The sequence below is a fragment of the Rhineura floridana genome, chromosome 12 (genome assembly GCF_030035675.1).
Source record: "Rhineura floridana isolate rRhiFlo1 chromosome 12, rRhiFlo1.hap2, whole genome shotgun sequence".
Lineage (NCBI taxonomy): Eukaryota > Metazoa > Chordata > Lepidosauria > Squamata > Rhineuridae > Rhineura > Rhineura floridana.
In genome coordinates this window covers 37,471,053-37,491,627 of record NC_084491.1, presented here as the reverse complement: position 1 = coordinate 37,491,627, position 20,575 = coordinate 37,471,053, and the positions used below count along the sequence as shown (strand labels likewise).

The window sequence follows — 20,575 nt, the reverse complement described above, 5'->3', positions numbered from 1 at the left end:
GAACCTCTGACTGAGGGCAGATGTGGCCCTCAGGACTTTGCCCAGGCCATGCCCCTCCCCATCACACCCTCTCTGGCCTTGCTCTGCACTCTGTTCTAGTAATTTTAACTAGCTGGGATGTGTCCTTGAAGTATGCTACTACCTCTTCCTTTCCTGGATGCAGAGTGATGTGTGGCCACACCCACTACTGGTATGGGCCCCCAAAAGGTTGTCCAAGAGGAAAGGTGAGGCTGAAAAAGGTTGCTCCCCCCATGATTTAGCATGTTGTGGCCCCATCCATTGGCCTGAGGTCCATTGGGAGGTTGTACCCCTCCCTCCCAGCGAGAAAATTGCAGCAACGGAAGATCAGCCTAGCCATAACTATTGGCTTGAGAAGGAAGAGCTGCAAGAAATTTGCTTATCAGCTCCATGCCATAAAGAATACATTTCACCAATTGCTAGTTGTCCTGAAATGGCAGAAATGAAAGGAGGCACTCTCTGGCTCCATCCATTGGCCAAAACGCACAAGACAGCTGGTTTAAATCTGTATGTGTGGTTTTAAAAAGGTTTGTTTTGAATTATTGCAATATGTTGTAAACTGGTGTAAGGATCATTCAGTTCAGTCTTCAAAATAACTATACCAAATATGGATAGGCCTGGATAAGAAAAAACAAAACAAAACAGGAATAGATGGTTGAGGAGGGAGCAGGCCCGGGGGGTGGGGTGGAGGTGCCACTGCCCCCCAGAGGATTTTTTGGGGAAATTGTCATCTTTTAATTTATGACATGACAGACAATGATAACCCCCATGTAAAGAATGATAGCTTGTTTTAAGAACAGGAGCAATTTAAGAATAGGACCCTCTGAAAATTTCAGTGAGTAAGGTGGGGCGAATGCACAACAAAAGCCTCATCTGGAAGAGCCCCCAAAGCCTGCTCACTCAAGACCTTCCCTGACTGATGGTGGAATTGTCATGATCCCAATCACCCTATATTTACTTAAGTGATCCTGAAAAAAATAGTCTGTATAGTAACATGACCCTTGAAGAGCTAAATGTTAGAACTTTGCATTAGACTCCACCCCTTGGACTTTCCTTTGCTCTGCTTTTCATTTTCATTTTCAGTTGTGCTGTCTACCAAGCCAGCATGTTTGCCTGCAGTAAGAAGTAAGAGTTTGTTTATTCTGCAGTTATTATAGTGAGCAGAGCAGGATTGGGTGCTTATTGCTAAAGGATGAAGTAAAGAGATAATGTAAAGTGATCTGGAAAAAAATGGCTACCCTTTACTCTTTTAAAGATCTAACTATACTCACAAACTTTCTATTCCTAGAGGTTGCCGTGAACACTATAGTTAGCTGGCTGGCTGGACACATAAGCTGTAACTGAGGTCTAATTTCTGATTCTCAAGATGTGCAGCTCTGCACGGGACCTTTTCAGGGTTTCTGGACAGAAAAATCAGCCCAGCAACCAGTTAAAAAAATCCGATTGCTTTCCACTATTAGTTTGTAGCAGCCAGTTAAAAACTTTCCTCTTGATTGTTCAATGGGAAAGAAAATCTAAAGGCCAGGAACAAGACTAGAAGGCACTCTCAAGGAGGAGTTAACAAACACACCCTATAGTATTTATTTGCTCTTTGCTCTTCCCTAAACTTGTAGTTTCGACAAGTTTGTTTTTCAAGTGGAATCTAAACCTGAGATACCTAATGAGGTATCAAGGCCAAGCTCAGGACTTCACTGTCTTTACCTAAGTAGTTCAGTTCATGAAGAATCAGAACACAAGGACAGACCACAGGTGAAAAAAGACTGTAGCCTCAGGCAAAGGCAAATTTTTGAGTCTGGTATTTCTGGAGATCTCTCAGAAAAGGGTGAGACAATCTAATTGATTAAACTTCATTTATGTACGTCAAGACACACTTGATGGAGGAGGATTGACAGGGAAGGTCATTGCCTCTCCCTTCCCCTGGCCTGGCTCTCACATCCTCTCCACCAGCCTGTGTGTGTGGGATTGGCTAGTGCTCTGCACCTCTCCTGCCAAGATGCCCTACCTAGAAATGTGTTCACCCCACATAAAAAGGAAGACTGTCTAAAGATGCATCTCTCAACTGGAGAAATAATGTAGTCAAGGAGCATTCCATTGAGTAAGAGTCAAAGTGGAAGGAAGAGATGGAGGTCTCCACAGGACTTGGGACATAATTTCAACGTTTTCTCTTTTGAAGACCATCACATGGCCTATTTCTGTTTTTATTGTAAGTCAAGGTGGTGGTTCTGTTTGCAGAGTTTCTATCAGATTGGGCTCTAAACAGAGCCCTTAGCAACTTGACTCTTACATATTTATGAAACTGCCTCCTTTCCTCGATCCTGATGGGATCTGTAAGATCCCATATGGATCATGGTTAAGAAATACCCCCTCCCCCCAAAAATGTGTTTGTAAGGCATTTGTGTTTGAGCAGGCATCTGATGGTTTATTTATTTATATATTACATTTATACCCCACCTTTCTTTTCATGATTGAAGCCCAAGGTGGCCTACATATGGTTCCCAGGAGGCCTCCCATCCAGGCACTGACCAGACCTGACCCTGCTTAGCTTCAGGAGGGAGTTGGTCTCATGTGCCTTCAGACCACAGCCTGGGACCGCTGTTGGGATCTTGTGTGTGTGTTCAAATATGCACATGTCCTAGACGCAAGAATAGGATAACCTTCAAGATCTAAATAAATAAAATAAATGAACACATGGCACTGAGAGAGCAAGAGCGAGCAAGCACTTGACCCGGGGATTGGTAGCAGTTGGCATGAAACACACATATAATTTGCCTTTCCCCACCCATCCACCCTAACACACATACCTCTTGTCAAAGTCAGTTGGCCCCAGGCCTGAAGATAAAGTAATTTTATAGCAAATTTCATACAATAGCATTATCCACAGATTTCCAGTCTCAGAAAACTCCCCTGGAATATGAATGCGATTTCTCATCTCATGTAAATTAACATTTTGTGCATCTGTTAACTGTATTGCAGTACAAAAATTGCATTCTCTGTAGCTTGATGGCAATCATCATCTCTTCTTTTCATGTTCTTTTTTTCCCCACCAGAAAATGGAATTTATATGCAAAATGAGAAAGTAATGTATGAATTACTGGGTCTTTATATTTCAGTGCCGGAAAGTTATTCTTTTCTAGAATCATTGGGTGATATGCAATAAATCACACTCGACGTAAAAACCCACTGAAATCAATGTTCTTAAGTTATTCAGATCCATTGATTTCAGTGAGTCTACACTAGATATCACTCATTTTCTCTTGAAAATGTTCGATTGAAGCCCCTACCATCTCTCCCACCCTCGGCTGGCATGATTGGCAGGGATGCATGTGACGCTGGCCCTGCCATGCTATTAAGCCCTGCCAGACATTGGCCAGGGCTAGGATTGTGCCGTAAGTCTTCTTTTCTTGATGATTTTTTTAAAAAAAATAGCTGTCAGAAAGCATAAAACATGGAAGAAAGAATCTCCTATACAGATCATACTTACACTTTATATGCAACATGCCATTTAGTACCCTTTCACCCAGCCTGCTGAGTGAACTTTGCTATGTGTATAATCCTTGACTGCCATCAGCTCAAGAGAAAGGAAGGTTTAATAGTTAAATTGAATTGGTTAATTTTTAGTGGTTTTTTTGCAACTTATTTTTTTTGCATGTCTCAAGACTATGTGCTGAACATGAATTACAACTGACTTGCTACCAAACTGAGCTTGAATTAGTGAGGAAAACATGAGTCCATTAGGCAGAGTCTAATTATTAAGATATTATTAAGATATTAGGTGATTGCTTGGCGTTCATTGCACTGAGTTTGGAGGTATGAGGTAAGACTCTTATTGAGTGATAACTCTTTACAGTCTAGACCTTTCAGTTATACCAGTTCTGCTTCAGGTCATGTTTGGTCTACCAGAGAATGCCATAAAGCAGGACTGGGCATTCTTCAGGCTACAGATTTGCCAGGATCATTTATGGACTGGATAAGGGCTAATAAATTAAGTCTGAATCCTGAAAAGACAGAAAACATTTGGGTGAGTGGTTCCCAAGTCAAGGAATTGGAATGTTTCCCTGCTCTGTATGAGGTTGCACTCCCTATGAAGGAGCAGGTAGGTAGCTTGAGGGTGCTCCTGGAGCCATTTTTGTCATTAGAGACCCAGGTGACCTCCATAGCTTGGAGTGCCTATTACCAACTTGAGTTGGTATGACAACAATGTCCTTTGCTGGATAAGGATAGCTTGATTACTGTGGTCCATGTGTTGGTAACCTCACAATTAGTCTATTGTAATGCACTATATGTGAGATTATTCTTGTGCTTGGTTCAGTAGCTAGCATGCTGAGAGGGGGACATGTTTAACCTGTGTTGAAAGAACTGCACTGGCTGCCCGTTAGCTTCTAAGCTAATTTTGTTAGTGACTTACAAAGCCCTAACAATTTGGGATCCAGCAGATCCCTACAATCTTCCGAGGAGGCCCTGCTGGCCATATCATGACTGGTGGGTTGCCATTTTGTGCTATCGTGAAAGTGGGTCTTCTCTTAGTGTGACTGATTCTCTGGAACTCCCATCCTCATGTGTTTTGGTGGACACCCACAGTGGTGGGCTTTAAAAACCTACTGTAAACTACGTTCATCAGTCATTCACTGGCTTTTAATTTTCTGAACATACTGCTCAGTATTTGTTTTAATGTTTAACAATAACCTTATTGGATTTCTATTATATTTTGATACTTTGTATTTACTTTTTTGTTTGGGATTTTATGATTGTAATTTGCGAGAACCTTTTAGAGATTTTGTTATACTAAGTCGTATATAAATTATATTAACAGTACTTATAATCTATCCACCCAGAAGTTAGTCCCACAGTGTTCAATGAGGTTTACTCTCAAGTAAGTGTGCATATAGTATTGTAGCCTTAGTGTTCTTTTCATAATTTAGGTAATCCTGGGTTCCATCTTTGTTTCAAGAAACAAATGGCTGAAAGACATGCAGGATGAGGGAGAGACATAACTCTGTAGAAAGGAGTCTTGTCCATTGTGTGAAACTGGGATGCATCCTTTATCTGCTTGTGATTGTATGTTGTTGTAATGCAGATGTTTACTGGCATATTCTCCGAACCAGCCTTTGCCAGCCTGCTGGCTGGAGCCAATGGAAGGCACCGGGTTGCTGAAGTTTGCTCCAGAAATCTTCCTTCAAGATGTAGCTGCCCAATGTGTTCCTTCTCTTCAGTTCTCTCTATGGCCCACTGTAATCTCATTTATACATTCACTAGAAAGGGGGAAGGAGGACAGTCAGGAAACAAGAAATCCCTTTATCAGCAGAGTAGAAGGCAGGAAACAGAACTTTGATCTTTCCTAGTGGTGGGAAGTCACCGCTCACTCTACCACCACTATACTGTCTAGGACTCAGAGGCTGGTTCCAATAGTTCAGTTTTCAGAATGGTTGTTCCTTCTGCTGCTGCCTGGAATGGAGATTTTAAATGGTAAGTTAGGGCAGAGCTTGGAAAAGTTACTTTTTTGAACTACAATTCCCATCAGCGACAGCCAGCATGGCCACTGGATTGGGCTGATGGGAGTTGTAGTTCAAAAAAGTAACTTTTCCAAGCTCTGAGTTAGGGTATGCGACCAACTCTCCTTAATTTTGGAGGTACCATTTTGACTTTTGGGGGGGAGTGTTACCATATTGAAATTTACCTCTGTTTGAGCATTCGTATTTTAGCTAACGGATGAGACTTGGAGGGGGGAATGTTTCAAATTCAAAATGTAGTTTATATAACATTTAAGGGAAAAAACATAGACCCCGATGCAACACTTTAGCAAGTACTTTGCAGGGCTTACTTCATGTACCTGAAATCCCTTTAACAGAGTGCAGTGTTGTGTTGATACAAGGGCAGATAGGCTATCTGTTTCTGAGACACCCTTTTTACATGGAAACAAAGCAAAGTAGATAGGAGCACAGTTACTTTTGAGATGCAGGCTGTGTGCCTTCTGTGCAGCTTGATTGAATTTCCCTGGCACAAGATATGCGTATTTATCTATAGAGAAGATACAGGGAACTTTGGATGTTGATTGATGCCTTTGGGACTTAATTCCCTGAAAGTGGTGAATTAATGAGGAACAGTACAGAGAAAGCCCTTGTTGACTTTTGTTTTGGGTAGATGAATGCTAGTTGGTTGAAGCTTTATAGCTGAAAATGAGAGCTGCCCTGTGCTGTTGTTTGTATCCATCACAAAAAATCTCAAGGAATCTACTTTTGTTTTGAACTTGCAAATCTCAAGTGATATGAAGCTCTGATCTGTAACATTTTCACCCAGATCTTCCAGTCCTAGATACTCTTAATCAGAGTAACTAATTTCTGAGGTCAGCTTGCACTCCAATTATTGCAAGCTGGGTCAAGTTTAAATACTTTTTTTTTTTTGCAAGGAATTGGCATACTGCAAGTGGGACCTGTGAGAAAAAGCTGTGATGTATCATTCTTCATCCCCTATGGGGAGTATTTCCATTCAGGGTTCCAGCAGGCCAGCCAAGTGCTCTCTCAGGATAATATGATAATATGACCAGGCTATGGTCTGAAGGCACATAAGGCCAGCGATAAGCAAGGTCAGGTCTGGTCAGTGCCTGGATGGAAGACTGCTTGGGAACCATATGTAAGCCACCTTGGGTTTCTAGCATGAAAAGAAAAATGGGGTAGAAATGTAATAAATAAATGATAATATAAGTTTTAAGGGGCTCAAGCAGACCAGTGCACTGTCTCCCTTTCTCTCTTTTCCAGCTGACACGCAACATTCCATGGCTCCTGGATGTTCAGACTCCATTGTGCTGTTGTCGTTGTTGGGCTTCTCAACATTTTTAATGTTTTGTACTTCTGATCTGAACATAAGAAGTTCAGGCCAGTGGCACATCTAGTCTAGCATCCTGTTGTCACAGTGGCCAATCAGATGCCCATTATGGGAAGCCCGCAAGCAGGACCTGAGCGCAAGAGCAGCTCTCTCTGGTTGTGATTCCCAGCAATTGGTGTTCAGGATCATACTGCCTCCAACAGTGGAGGCAGAGCATAGCCATAGTGGCTAGTAGCCATTGGTAGCTTTGTCCCCATGTATTTGTCTAATTCTCTTTTAAAGCCATCCAAGCTGGTGGCCATCACTGCCTCTTGTGGGAGTGAATCTCATAGTTTAACTATGAGCTGTGTGAAGAAATACTTTCTTTTATCTGCCCTGAATCTTCTGACATCACTTCATTGAATGTCCATGAGTTCTGGTGTTAGTGAGAGAGGGAGAAAGACTTTTCTCTATCCATTTTCTTCATGCCATGCCCAATTTTATACACTTCTGCATACCATGGGGTTCACCTGAGCACACTGTTTCTTACCTCCTATTTCTCATTGGGCCTGTTTTAGCTCCAGCCCTATTCATTCATTCATTTCATTTGTATACCACCCCATAGCCGAAGCTCTCTGGGCGGTTTACAATTAAAAACACTAAAAACAAATATACAAATATGCAAATTTTAAAAAGCAATTTAAAAACACATGCTAAAATGCCTGGGAGAAGAGGAGAGTCTTGACCTAGTGCTGAAAAGATAACTATTGACACCCAGTCACCTGAATTCTCTGTTAGATGGAATATGATGATGATTATTACATGCTACAAAAACTCAGAGGGAATGATTGACTAATAACTATGGAGGCTTCCATACTTAGGGCCCTTTAGGTGCTGCCGAAGCACTGCTTTCCCTTCACCCTGTGGAAGTTGTGGAAGGTGCTGCTTTTAAATGCCAGGTCGGTTGCTAATAAAACCCCCCTTCTCCATGATTTGATCGTGGAGAAGGGCGCCGATCTTGCGTGTATTACCGAGACCTGGGTGGGTGAGCAGGGAGGAGTTGCTCTTTCCCAGCTGTGCCCACCTGGGTATTCGGTGCAGCACTGTGGTAGATCTGAGGGCCGGGGAGGTGGGGTTGCTGTGGTCTATAGGAGTTCTTTCTCTCTCACCAAGCACCCTGTCCAGATGTCGACTGGTCTGGAATGTCTTCATATTGTGCTGGGCCAAGGAGACAGACTGGGAATACTGTTGGTGTACCGCCCACCTTGCTGCCCAACGGCTTCCCTAGCTGAGCTGACAGAGATAGTCTCGGAGGTATTGTTGAGGTCCCCCAGACTTGTCGTACTGGGGGATTTCAACATTCACGCCGAGACTGTCTTGTTTGGGGCGGCTCAGGACTTCATGGCCTCCATGACAACCATGGGGCTGTCTCAAATTGTTACTGGCCCGATGCATGTATCAGGACATACTCTTGATTTGATCTTCACCACTGGTCATGGAGATGGTGATCTGAGGGTGGGGTATTTTTCATCTACTCCATTGTCATGGACAGATCACCGCTTGTTGAGTTTTAGACTCACAACAGGCCTCTCCCTCCGCAGAGGTGGGGGACCTATTAAGTTGGTCCGCTCCCGGAGGCTTATTGATCCTGTAGTTTTCCAGAGGGCTCTGGGGGTTTTTCCGGCTGATAGTACTGGCGCGCCTGTCGAGGCCCTGGTCGACCTGTGGAATACGGAGATGACCCGGGCCATTGACATGATCGCTCCCGCGCGCCCCCTTCGGTGCAGAGCTCATACAGCACCGTGGTATACCCCGGAGCTGAGAGTGATGAAGCAAGAGAGAAGGAGGCTAGAGTGCAGGTGGAGGCGAACTCCTGACGGATGTAGTCATTCTTTGGTGAGTGCTTCCACTAAGTTATACGTAAAAGCGGTCAGGGCGGCGAAAAAGTCTTATTTCGCTGCCACTATTAGATCATCTCTTTGCCGCCCAGCGGAGCTATTTAAGGTGGTACGAGGGCTGTTACATTCTGGCCCTCCTGATACTAAGGAAATATCGGAAGCCCGCTGTAACGAATTTGCGGAGCACTTCCAAGATAAGATTGACTGCATCCGTCGGGACTTGGACTCTGACATTATGACAGTTGAATCCATTGAAGTGTCCAGAGTGCGGCCTTGTCCTTTATTATTGGATGAGTTTCAGTTGGTGCAGCTTGAGGAAGTGGACAAGGTACTTGGAATGGTGCGGGCGACCACGTCTGCTCTGGACCCTTGCCCATCTTGGCTGGTGAAGGCTGGCAGGGCTGTAACCACTGGCTGGGCCAAAGAGGTGATAAATGCCTCCTTGAGAGAGGGAGTAGTCCCTGGTAGTCTTAAGGAGGCAGTAGTGAGACCTCTTTTAAAGAAACCTTCTTTGGACCCAGATATTTTGAATAACTATAGACCGGTGGCAAATGTCCCTTTTTTGGGCAAGGTTTTGGAGCGGGTTGTCGCCACCCAACTCCAGGCGCTTTTGGATGAAACCGATTATCTGGATCCGTTTCAATCCGGTTTTAGGTCCGGTTTTGGCACTGAAACAGCCTTGGTCGCCCTGTATGATGACCTCTGTCGGGAGAGGGACAGGGGGAGTGTGACCCTGTTGATTCTCCTTGATCTCTCAGCGGCATTTGATACCATCGACCGTGGTATCCTTCTGGGGAGGCTCGCGGAGTTGGGAGTTGGGGGCACTGTTTGGCAGTGGCTCTGCTCCTAAGAGGATCGTCGCCAGAAGGTAGTGCTTGGGGAACATTGCTCGATACCCTGGACTCTCCATTGTGGAGTCCCTCAGGGATCAGTTTTGTCCCCCATGCTTTTTAACATCTACATGCAGCCTCTGGGTGCGGTCATCAGGAGTTTTGGAGTGCGTTGCCATCAGTACGCTGATGACACGCAGCTCTACTTCTCCTTTTCACCTTCTTCAGGTGAGGCTGTCGATGTGCTAAACTGTTGCCTGACCGCGATAATGGACTGGATGAGAGCTAATAAACTGAAACTCAATCCAGACAAGACTGAGACACTGTTGGTGAACTCTTTTTCTGCCCAGATGGTGGATGTTCGACCTGTTCTTGATGGGGTTGCACTCCCCTTGAAGGAACAGGTTTGTAGTTTGGGGGTCCTTTTTGACCCTTCCTTGTTGCTTGAGGCTCAAGTGGCCTCGGTGGCACGGAATGCGTTTTACCATCTTCGCTTAGTCGCCCAACTACGCCCCTATCTGGACAGTGACGATCTCGCCTCAGTTGTTCATGCTCTGGTAACCTCTAGATTGGATTGCTGTAATGCGCTCTACGTAGGGCTGCCCTTGAAGACAGTTCGGAAACTACAGCTAGTGCAAAACGCGGCAGCCAGGCTGCTGACGAGGACCAATCGGTCCGTGCATATAACACCTGTACTGGCCCGTTTGCACTGGCTACCTGTTTGTTTCCGAGCCAGATTCAAGGTGTTGGTTTTGACCTATAAAGCCTTACACGGTGTGCGACCGCAGTACCTTGTGGAACGCCTCTCCTGCTATGAACCTACCCATCCACTTCAGTATCTAAGGCCCTCCTCCGGGTACCAACTCATCAAGATGCCCGGAGGATTACTACTAGATCTAGGACCTTTTCTGTGGTGGCCCCCGAATTGTGGAACAGCTTACCAGAGGAGATACGCCTGGCGCCTTTGGTATTTTCTTTTAGGCGCCAGGTTAAGACATGGCTATACTCCCAGGCATTTTAATGTTTAATGTTAATGTTTAATGTTTATGTGAATGTTTTAAATTCTCCTGTTATTTGGAATGGATTTTATTGTAACATTGTATTTTAATCTCTGTTTTGTACACCGCCCAGAGAGCTACTAGCTATGGGCGGTTTAAAAATGAAATTAAATAAACAAACAAACAAACAAACAAACAAACAAACAAACAAACAAACAAATAAATACATAAATAAATAAGTGCATTAATCACTTTGGTCCCACAATGCAGTAACATTTTTCTGCCCCCCCCCTTTATCTGCAGTGTCCATTTCCTCAGCAAGTAAATAAATAAATATATAAAATAAAAGATGCAACTGGGTAGCACATGAGAAGTCTCTAGTACAGTATGTGTGGAGGCAGCTGGTTGTTGAGTAATATCCTGTTTCCATGTGAGACGGGAGGGAGAGAGTGCAAATAAGAGCCTTTGCAAGGGGAGGTGAGTGTTATTCCTTTTGGGGGAGGCTAAGGTCTGTGCACTAGTGCATAGTCTTGTAAGAATGTTCAGCCTTGAAAAGAGAAGAAATTGCAATAAATTAAACATTAACAGCTACTGTGGAAGGCTGGCACTTTCCCTCCCTCTTCTTTAAAGGCCCAGCTCCACAGAGAAGCTTTCCTTCAAATGAGGGGGCAATGTGGAAGGCAAGGGGGCGAGAAGGGCTGGCTCTCTGTGTGACACAGAGGGAGTCATAATTTTGAATCTACATGTTTATGTATTGCTGTGTATACATACAAGTGGTGATGGTAGTGGTGATCTCAGAAGCAGGAGCTTTTCTCAAGCTCGCTGCCGCTCTTTCAGTGTGCTTCATAAAGCAAATGCTTTTAGAAATAATGCTTCATGTCAAAGCACTGGGTGAGAAGAATGGAAGAAGAGCCATAAAAGGTCTATCAAATCCATTTTGCACAGTATTCATATACATTCTGTGAGGGGATACCCCCACTGTTGCCTCTCCCTCAGCAGCTGATATTCATACACATACTGCCTCTGAACCTGGAGGCTCCATTTAGCTACCATAGCTAGTAGCCAGCCTTTCCCAGCCTTTGGATCCCCAGATGTTGCTGGACTACAACTCCCATCAGCCCCAGCCAGCATGGCCAATGGCCAGGAATTATGGGAACCAGCAACATCTGGAGACCCAAAAGTTGGGAAAGGCGGTAGACAATGCCCTAAGTCAGCCTCGCTATGCACAGAACTGTAGTTTAGAATGATCGTTTCTATTCAAATAATTTCTGTTCCACTTTACAAAAATATCTAAGCGTAACTGTATGAACCGTACATATAATTAATCATTAGCAAATACTCCTGTAGCAATACACCATTGGGAAGCTCCTTCACTGTAGACAAATGTGTGGATCTGCCCTACAACCAGTGATAAAGCCAGTTAGGAAGGCAATTAAAAATGAAAGATAGCTAGAAGTTGGCACTTTTATGTAACTCAGGCATTCCAGCCGGAAAATAAGTATAGTGCTCAGCAAGCCATAGGAAATGAACAGCAGGGACCGGGTGGTCCTGAGAGCAACAGAATTCTCTTTAACTGTGTGTAGCAGGAACAGCAGGAAACTTCAAATCCCAGGCCTTTTGCCTTGCAGAAAGGTTGTGCACAAGGTTTCACCAGCTGAAAAGCAAAGTATGACATCTTGTGGACAGAGTCTAGAATTTCCCAACAAAAATTCTGTCCATCTCAGCTTGATCATCAGCTCCCTTATTTTTTGTTATTTATTCTTGGTCTGTTATGCATATTTATTACATAGTTTTATTGAATGTTATTGTTTTCAGTTATTGTTCATTGCTTTGATACATTTTGTGGAAAGCACTATAGAAATCATTTAATAAAAGAAATAAAAAAGTCATTGTGGTGTAGTTGTTAGCATGCTAGACTAAAGTCAGTGAGGCCTCACTTCAAATCCCTACTTGGCCATGAAACTCACTGGGTGACTTTGGGCCAGTCACTACCTCTCCGCTGAACCTACCTCACAGGCTTGTTGTGGAAGCGGAGAGAGCCATGTATGCTGCCTTGGGCTCCTTGATCAATAATAATGACAACAATAATAAAATATATAAGTAAACTTACTTTTATGGACCTAACCAAGTTGCATGTTTTTCAGTTCCATTGATTCATTGTCTGGCATTAGGTGCACAGATAGAGTATCACTAGAATAGACTATGTCATATAAACAGTAGCGATGGTGGCTTTGGGTCAAAGCGAGATATGTTATTGTTGTAGCAGTTGTTGTTGCTGTTGTTGTATTTGTATTTATATTTATATCCTGCCCTTCCTCCCAGTAGAAGCCCAGGAAGCACTAAAAACATTCTAAAACATCATAAAAACAAACTTTAAAATCTATTCAAACAAAACATCTTTAAAAACATATTAAAACAAAACATCTTTAAAAACATCTTACAGAAAATAGAAATAGAAAACAGTGGTTGTTTAATACAAGGTTGATGGCTTTTTCTTTGGTCTTGTCAGGCATGTTCTGGAACTAATTCAGGGGAAAGGAGGCTGAGTTAGGTGTCAGCAAGAGAAAAGTCAGTGTGAATGCCAAATAGCACTTCAAAACATTATGTATTATTCAGTGAGGAAATTGTTTCAAAGGGTATACTGGTACCACCACCAAGTCATGTGTATTTTCTCCTTGTGATCACCAACACATTATTGCTGAAGGATGAGAACATAGAGAGAATGCAGCGGGAGATATGAATGTGTTGAACACATCTCAAAGTTCTTGGTGAGGGTTTCACCCATGGGCCTCATTTGCACTTAACATTAAGTCAAACCATGCCTTGGTGAAAATGAGCAAGTGTGAAGGTACCCAGAAGAAATATCATGGCTGCTTCGACTCTCCTCCAGTCTTGCTGCTGCCTCACTATCCAAAGCTAAACCACAGTTTGACTTAGCATTCCATGCGAACCTGGAATTGTTGTTTGTCTCTCCCAGAAAACCATGAGTGGTAAGCTAAGAACAAACTTTGGTTACAGCTCTTGCTTTGCTGGAAATGAGAGAAACCACAAGCCCAGGTTTACATGTAATGGTAAGCTAAACCATGGCTTAGCTCTGTGTAGTACCGTAGCAGTACAACCTAGAGAGGAGCAAAGTGGCTGCAATTTTTTTTCTGGGTATCCACATGCTGGCTCTTTCTCACTAACCCATTATTTGGTTTAGTGTTACATATGTACTGGGCCAATCTCTCAGAGCTGAAGAGCTGGTGAAAGTATTTTAAAAAATATATTTTTCTAAGCTAAATACCTTTAGAATAATATCATTTTTGACTGAAGCAGCAAATACCATTTGAAGAGCTACTAATATTTTGTTTGTTTCTACAGCGGTCAACAGAGCAGCCAACAGAGCAGTCATGATGATGATACATCCCGATTCCTGAGCCCCCGAATGCGTGACGACAGGTAGGTTATTGGAGGAAATAAGGCCTGTTCAGTGTTGGGAAGGCTCATGGCTTAGTACTAGATCATCTACTACTTCAGGAAGTCCCAGGTTCACTGCCTCACACTTCCAGTGGAAAAGATTTGGTAACATGGAGGAAAAATACTTTCCCCTCTGACCTTCCTGTAATTCAATCCCATTAAGCATCTTCAGATATTGCAGAATACTTTGTCTTCTGGTATTTGATCCAATCCAGGGGTCTGTTAAGAATATTGTTCTTGCCACATGGTATTCAAGCCTCTGTACAAAAACACAGCCTTTGACTCCTGTTTGCTCCGCTGTCTGTCTGTCCTCTGTCTACTGCATCAAATGAAATAAACCAATGGATGCTTGGTCAAGGAAGAAAATCTTAGATGTGAAAAGAGTTGAGCAGCTTTATAGAATTCATACGGACCTTTCAGTTTCTTAAGTATAAAATCAGAAATTTCATTTCAGACACTATGATTGGAGAAGTAACCTGGAGATGTGCTTGTGCAATTCTTTGAATATGGAGCATGGTTTCTAAGCTCAGATAATAAAACCTTCTTTTGCTTACTATGTGTTGGTTTTATTTTAACCTTTTACCTTGTTCATAGTTTCCCAATGGTAAGAACTAAGATATACTTAGGTTACGCTATGCTTCCAGCTCTATCTCTAGGAAAAAATGTAATTATTATTTAAGGCATTTATAGTGCAATCCTGTACATGTCTACTCAGAAGTAAGTCCCATTGAATTCAGTGGGCCTTCTCCCAGATAAATGAATGTAGGATTGCAGCCATAAAGTTTTACATTTCATAATCATTAAAAGAGTAAAATTTATGTGCTGAGTTATATACAATACATTTGATGCTCTTAAACTAGTAAAGAAGCTTAGGTTTGACAAGAAAGTAAATATTGTATGAATTTCCATTTTTCCTGAAATATCTGTCCCCCCAAATGGAAACACAGTCCCTGCCTCCATGCCTTCATAATGTCCAGAAATTCTACATCTGTGTATGGTGCTGTCCATTCATCTGTCAAAAATGTAAACTCCTTGCATTCTTGTGCAAAGTCAGTTACCAGTGCAAAGGAAATTATTGCTGTGGGTGGTTTTCAGTATATATTTTATTTAGCATGTATCTGAAAATGCCAACCCTAGCTAAAAGGTGGGTGGTGGGTGGTAGGTGGGAGGAAGCAGCTACAGAGTGAGGAGCTTGGAAAAGTTACTTTTTTGAACTACAACTCCCATCAGCCCCAGCCAGTGCCATGCTGGCTGGGGCTGATGGGAGTTGTAGTTCAAAAAAAGTAACTTTTCCAAGCTCTGGCTGAGGCAATTGTATAGATGTCAAGTAAATATTGTTGTCCATGCAGATATAGCAGCATCAAGTCTGGTTATATTCTGAGAAACAAGTAACCCAGGATATATCTGAAATATCATGCACACTTATTTTGGCTGGTACAGAGAGCGGACAATAGCAGAGTGATGTCTGTGGCAAATGGCTACTAATCTTTTGTTCAACAATGGGGACAATTTGTTCTGTACATATACAACAGAAATGTGTGTGCATGCGCGCGCACGTGCCTTATGGATGTGATCTGCAGTTGGATGTGTGATGAAGGGATTGGCCAGAGGATGTGTGGCCCTGTTCAGATTGCAGTTTAACTGACCTCAGGGGAAAGTGATCTGGGAAAGAGGTGAAGCGATCTGATGACTACTGCTTTTATCACCCTGGTGCAACATAAAGTCACTGGGCCTATGTCAGCCCATGGTACACGCTCCATTTTAAAAAAACACACAACTAAGACTTGTGCATCTAACTCAGATGATGTTGAACTGTCAAGTATATGAGATTGTGCTAGCATTGCAAAATATAAAATGTGTCTTCTAAAAATTCAGAGGAGGAGGGAAGATAAATGTCTGATGAAAGGAAAGTTGCTTGGAGGAGTAGGAAGATAACTATCTTCCTAACTGTGGCTAGTTCTGTTGAAAATGAAGAGTGTCGCTGCCATGGCAGGGCCTTATTGTCCTCATTTTCTTTTTAAAAAATCACTTTGTTTTCTTATGCAAATTGCTTTCATGTCATTTAAGCTAGCTTGATGGCGAGCTCGTCCATTGGTTATCTAACAAAAAAGAAAAGCAAATATTGTCTTCAAAATAATTTTTTAAAAAAATAACAGTGGAGGATTTGTCTGTTGTAATAGTTTTGCTCATGTGTAGAAGAGCCCAGGGGTGGTATTCAGAATAGACCCATTCAAGTTAACAGACATGAATAACTTAGGTTTATTAGTTTTGGTGGAACTGCTCTGAGTAGGACTTGGTTGAATACACCCCCAGGTCACAAAGAGAACATGTGTTTAATTGCCTTCATATCCTGCTTGTGGACTTTCCAAAGGCATCTGATTGGCCACTGTGGGAAGCCGGATGCTGGACTTGATGGCCCATTGGTCTGTTCTAGCAGAATGGAGAACATAAGTCCTTCATTCCGTCCTGCCAGTGCATCCACTGCAGTTTGGAAAGGTCTATGGCACCAGCTGGTAAGAAGAAGAACTGTCTCCTCCTGGATTACACTACTACTTCAATGTATCTTGCAAGCTGAAATTCCGTCTTCTACACGGTAATTCTCCCACATGATCAAGTTACTTTGGTCCTCCTCACAGCTTTAATGTCCCTCACCTGTAGTCAGTTGGTCCATGTTGGTTCTCAGTAGCAGTACTTTTCTTTTTTTATTTGCCCACTCCCAGCAGCTAGGCTTGAGGCCACAGGCAGCCTGGTGATGGGAACTGATTTCCTGATGGGCTTCTGCATGCAGCTTCTGAAGGACTAGTGTCTTCAAACCCTAAGGCTCTTTTTCTGTTACATGGTTCTTCTGTTCACTTTCACTGGGCTTACTGCTTTTGCATTTGTCCAGCTTTGGTCAGTATCCTCCAATCTTTTCAGTCTTTGTAGCGGCAGAGCACCTGAGACTGCAATCACCTACACAGGTGCTGTGTTTGGAAAACTACCTGCTTTTCATATGCTTTGCCAGGGAAAGTGATGGGCGTGTTTCCTTTTATTTTTAGCCTTGGGGCTTTACGTAGGCATAGAAATCACTTAGTGTGCCACATTATCTTTGCTGTCAGATGTTAATTGATTGTCATCTTTCCTTGCTTTCAAATAAAACTTTTAGCCAGTTTTTCCTTCCCAGCTGAAGGAGGAGCAGGGAGGGCGGGGGAGGATGAGGAAGAAAATGTAATTTGAGGACAAATTTAGATTCACACATTTCTGGCTCTTTGTGGTTGATTTATTGCAACTCCAAACTGCAGCCTTGGCACAAAAAATGGGGACGTGTGTGTGTGTGTGTGTGTGTGTGTAGGATGAAACTGTGAAAGTGGTGCACTTGACTCCTCTTTTTGTTTTTGGCCAGAGCAGCAAAATGTATTGTACTGCCACTTTCCTCTCCTTTTTACTGGTAGGTATTCTTAACTGATTGCAGAGGAATGGCAGACACTCTATTATCACAGCCTTCAGACTCAGAGCCTCCTGCTTTGCCCGGGTGGTAGACTCAAGTTCAAAGCCAGACTTTGCTTTGATGCTGCTTCTGTAGAATTCCGAAGCAAAACAGACTTTTGGGGCAGTGGGAGGGAAAGGAGAGATTCTCTTCTAGGTCAAAGGAACAGTATGATAATGGGACTGATGAGCTTGTTTCTCCTTTGTCCTCACCCCCTTTTTTGGACTTTAGTCTTTCTGGAGAGCCATCATCAGACTTTGGGGAGGGGAAGTCTTTATCCTGATGTTGATCTCTGGCTGGGAGCCTTTCTTTGGGGATTCTTTGTGTTCAAGGTCTTGTGTTCTTGGACATGCGTTGGACCAGTTCCTTCCCTTTCTCATGTGCACTGCCAGCATTCCATCTTCCCTCACCCTCTCCTGTTTTAGAACTCTCAAACTCAGCTTCAGACACACACCCAAGAAATTGTAAGCTGTACGTTTGCATCGTTTGTTTAATTCCATACAGCATAAAGCCTTGAAATAAGTGCTTTTATTTATTTTGAAATATTTCAGGGGAAGGGCCACAGCTCAGTGGTAGAGCACCTGCCTTGCATGCAGAAGGTCCCAGGTTCAATCCCCGGCATCTGCACATAGAGCTGGGAGAGAATTTCTGCCTGAAACCCTGGAGACCTGCTGCCAGTCAGTGTAGACAATACAGAGCTAGATGGACCAATGATTTGACTTTGTATAAGGAAGCTTCCTATGTTCTTATATATATGGAAGCATAGATGCAGCTTCTAATATTACCTTTAAGCTATGGGAGTCAGCACAATATGTGCTTCTTTGGGTAATGTTGGGAAGATCCATGGCAACATATTTCCAGATTCTGGAAGGGAAGATCTCGTCATGGTAGGAGCCCCATAATGGATTTCCCCATGTGTCCCTGCTCTTCTGATGATAGTGCAATGTAGCAGGTGAAGGGCGCATCGCTGCCACTCTCATCTCCTAAAGGTCACATTGGAAGGTGACTCTGATTGAAACAGGTTATATCCCAGCATAGTGAAGCTATATGGAAGACCATTGTACAGTGCACCCTGGACATGTAATTCTACCAGCTGCTGGGTAATTTCCAGGCATGTCTGAAGACTGCGTTATCTATTGTGTCACTGTATTGGAAAACCTGGCTAACAACTTTAACAAAGAGTGGGCAGATTCCATTCATCCGGCAGTCGCCTGCTAGTGAAAATCAATGGTGAGATGGGGGTAGGGGATGCCTTGTTTTCTTTTCTTTTCTTTAATCAGCTGTGAGTTGTGTTCTCACCTTGTTTTCTTACTAGAGGGCTCTCGTTGCCTTTCTTGTCTCTTTCAGATACAGCAAATTCCTATTAATGTCACATATGTAATTATAGCTAAGTTGATGGAAACAAAGGCTGGAGAAGCTTTGCCACACTCTAAACAGAATAATTTATCCCTCTGAGAGCCAATTAATAACCCAGGAGAGGATCTGGCTCAGAATTACCTTTTGGTAGTTTAGTACTTAACCTTTTCCTCCACATGTTTCTCTGCAGTTGTTCATCCCTCTGTAGCAATGTTGATCCTGGAGGTAATAAAAGAGTGTGGCAGAGGAGAAGCTGTACCCTGTTCTTGAAATTCCAGGAAACCCACTCACTCCCCACTAGGGTGTCCCTGCCTCAACTTAACCCTTTCACACAGGAAGTTGCCCCATCCATCCTGCTGAAAAGAAAAGGCATTGCAGACCAGCTTGGTGCTTCCCACTTTCTTAAACAAGCAAGTAGCATCTCCAGCACTGAAGGCCTGTAGGGCAGGATGAGGAGAAAGCCCTGAAAAAGCAGGGGATTTCCAGTTGGGAGAAAGGAGGTGCCATGTTTATGTAAAAGAAATGCACTTGCCATTTGCTTCTGGGTATGGTAGAAACACCTTTAGAATCTTACATAGCCTGACACTATTTAAAGTTTCTTTGTCTTTTATTTTTATCTTTTAAGTTCTTTTATTCTCACTCTCTTATATGTGTATGCACATATATACATGTATGTGTGTGTGTGTGTATGCATAATGGATTTTATGTATTTTAATTGTATTTTATGCATTTTAATTTACTGTAATGTTTGTGTTTTTATTGTGTATTTTACTATATATGTGTGCTATTTTATTGTAGCCACCCTGAGTGCCCTGTTGTAGGGTAGAAGGGCGGGATAGAAGTATTTTAAATAAATAAATAATAAACATAGGCTGCATGCATACCATACATGTAAAACACATTCCCTCCTCTCCCACTTTCCCAAGAAGCCTGGGAACTATAGTTTACCTGTCACAGAGCACCCTTAACAAACTATAATTCCCAGAATCCTTGGGGGCTTGTGCTTTAAATGTATGATGCATACACAGCATTAGGGGCCAGAGAGAAGACTCTCCAAAAAGGACACTGGGAGAGGTTCCAGATGATTAAGCAGACCCACATATAACAGAAAATAAGAGATACGAAAAGGTGACAGGGATACCTAAAAGGCAGAGCCAAAGTCTTTTACAACATTGAGAAATATTTGCAGTGAATTCTGCCCTGGAAAGAGTCCGATACAGATTGGGATCTAGATATAATGAAGCCCTTAAGTGTAGGAAATGGGTGCCAACCTTTCCTTAAACTCCCTCTTATTCATTTAAGTTCCAGGCTCAATGTACTTTCCTGTTTCTAAAACTATTAGCTCCATTTAGAGTCTGACCTTCCTCAAGGAGTTCAGAGCAATGCCTGTGAGATTCCTATGTGGTCTCCCATTCAGATATTGATCAGCACCAGGCCCCCTTAGCATCAGAGATGGAAGAATATCAGTTGCCTTCAATGCAAACTTGGCCTTTAGGGTTGAAAAATCTAGTAATCAGCTTTAAAGGAAACATGAAAGCTGAAGGGGGAAATTAGTGATGACCAGGTGTTTCCAAATGAAAAAAGTACATCAAATTATATATCACCATTTTTTTAGTGCCTCCTTAATAAAATCAAGTGCCTGTTTCTATTAAGAAGCATCCGGTTGCCACTACTCTCCTCACACCCAATATCATCACTTTCCATTTTAAAAAAAAGTATGGGAATTGTGGGCAACCATGAAATATAAAATTT

The 20,575-nt window shown here is 42.8% G+C and overlaps 1 protein-coding gene across 5 annotated transcripts in view; it reads left to right on the top strand.

Annotated features, from left to right (window-relative positions):
* Positions 1-20,575, top strand: part of GRAMD1B (GRAM domain containing 1B) — a 227,605-nt gene that overhangs the window by 86,211 nt on the left and 120,819 nt on the right. For all 5 annotated transcript variants that reach the window (XM_061593171.1, XM_061593176.1, XM_061593175.1 and 2 more), the window contains one exon: positions 13,906-13,983. In XM_061593171.1, coding sequence (XP_061449155.1) covers positions 13,906-13,983 — 78 coding nt within the window. The remainder of the gene's footprint in view (positions 1-13,905; positions 13,984-20,575) is intronic.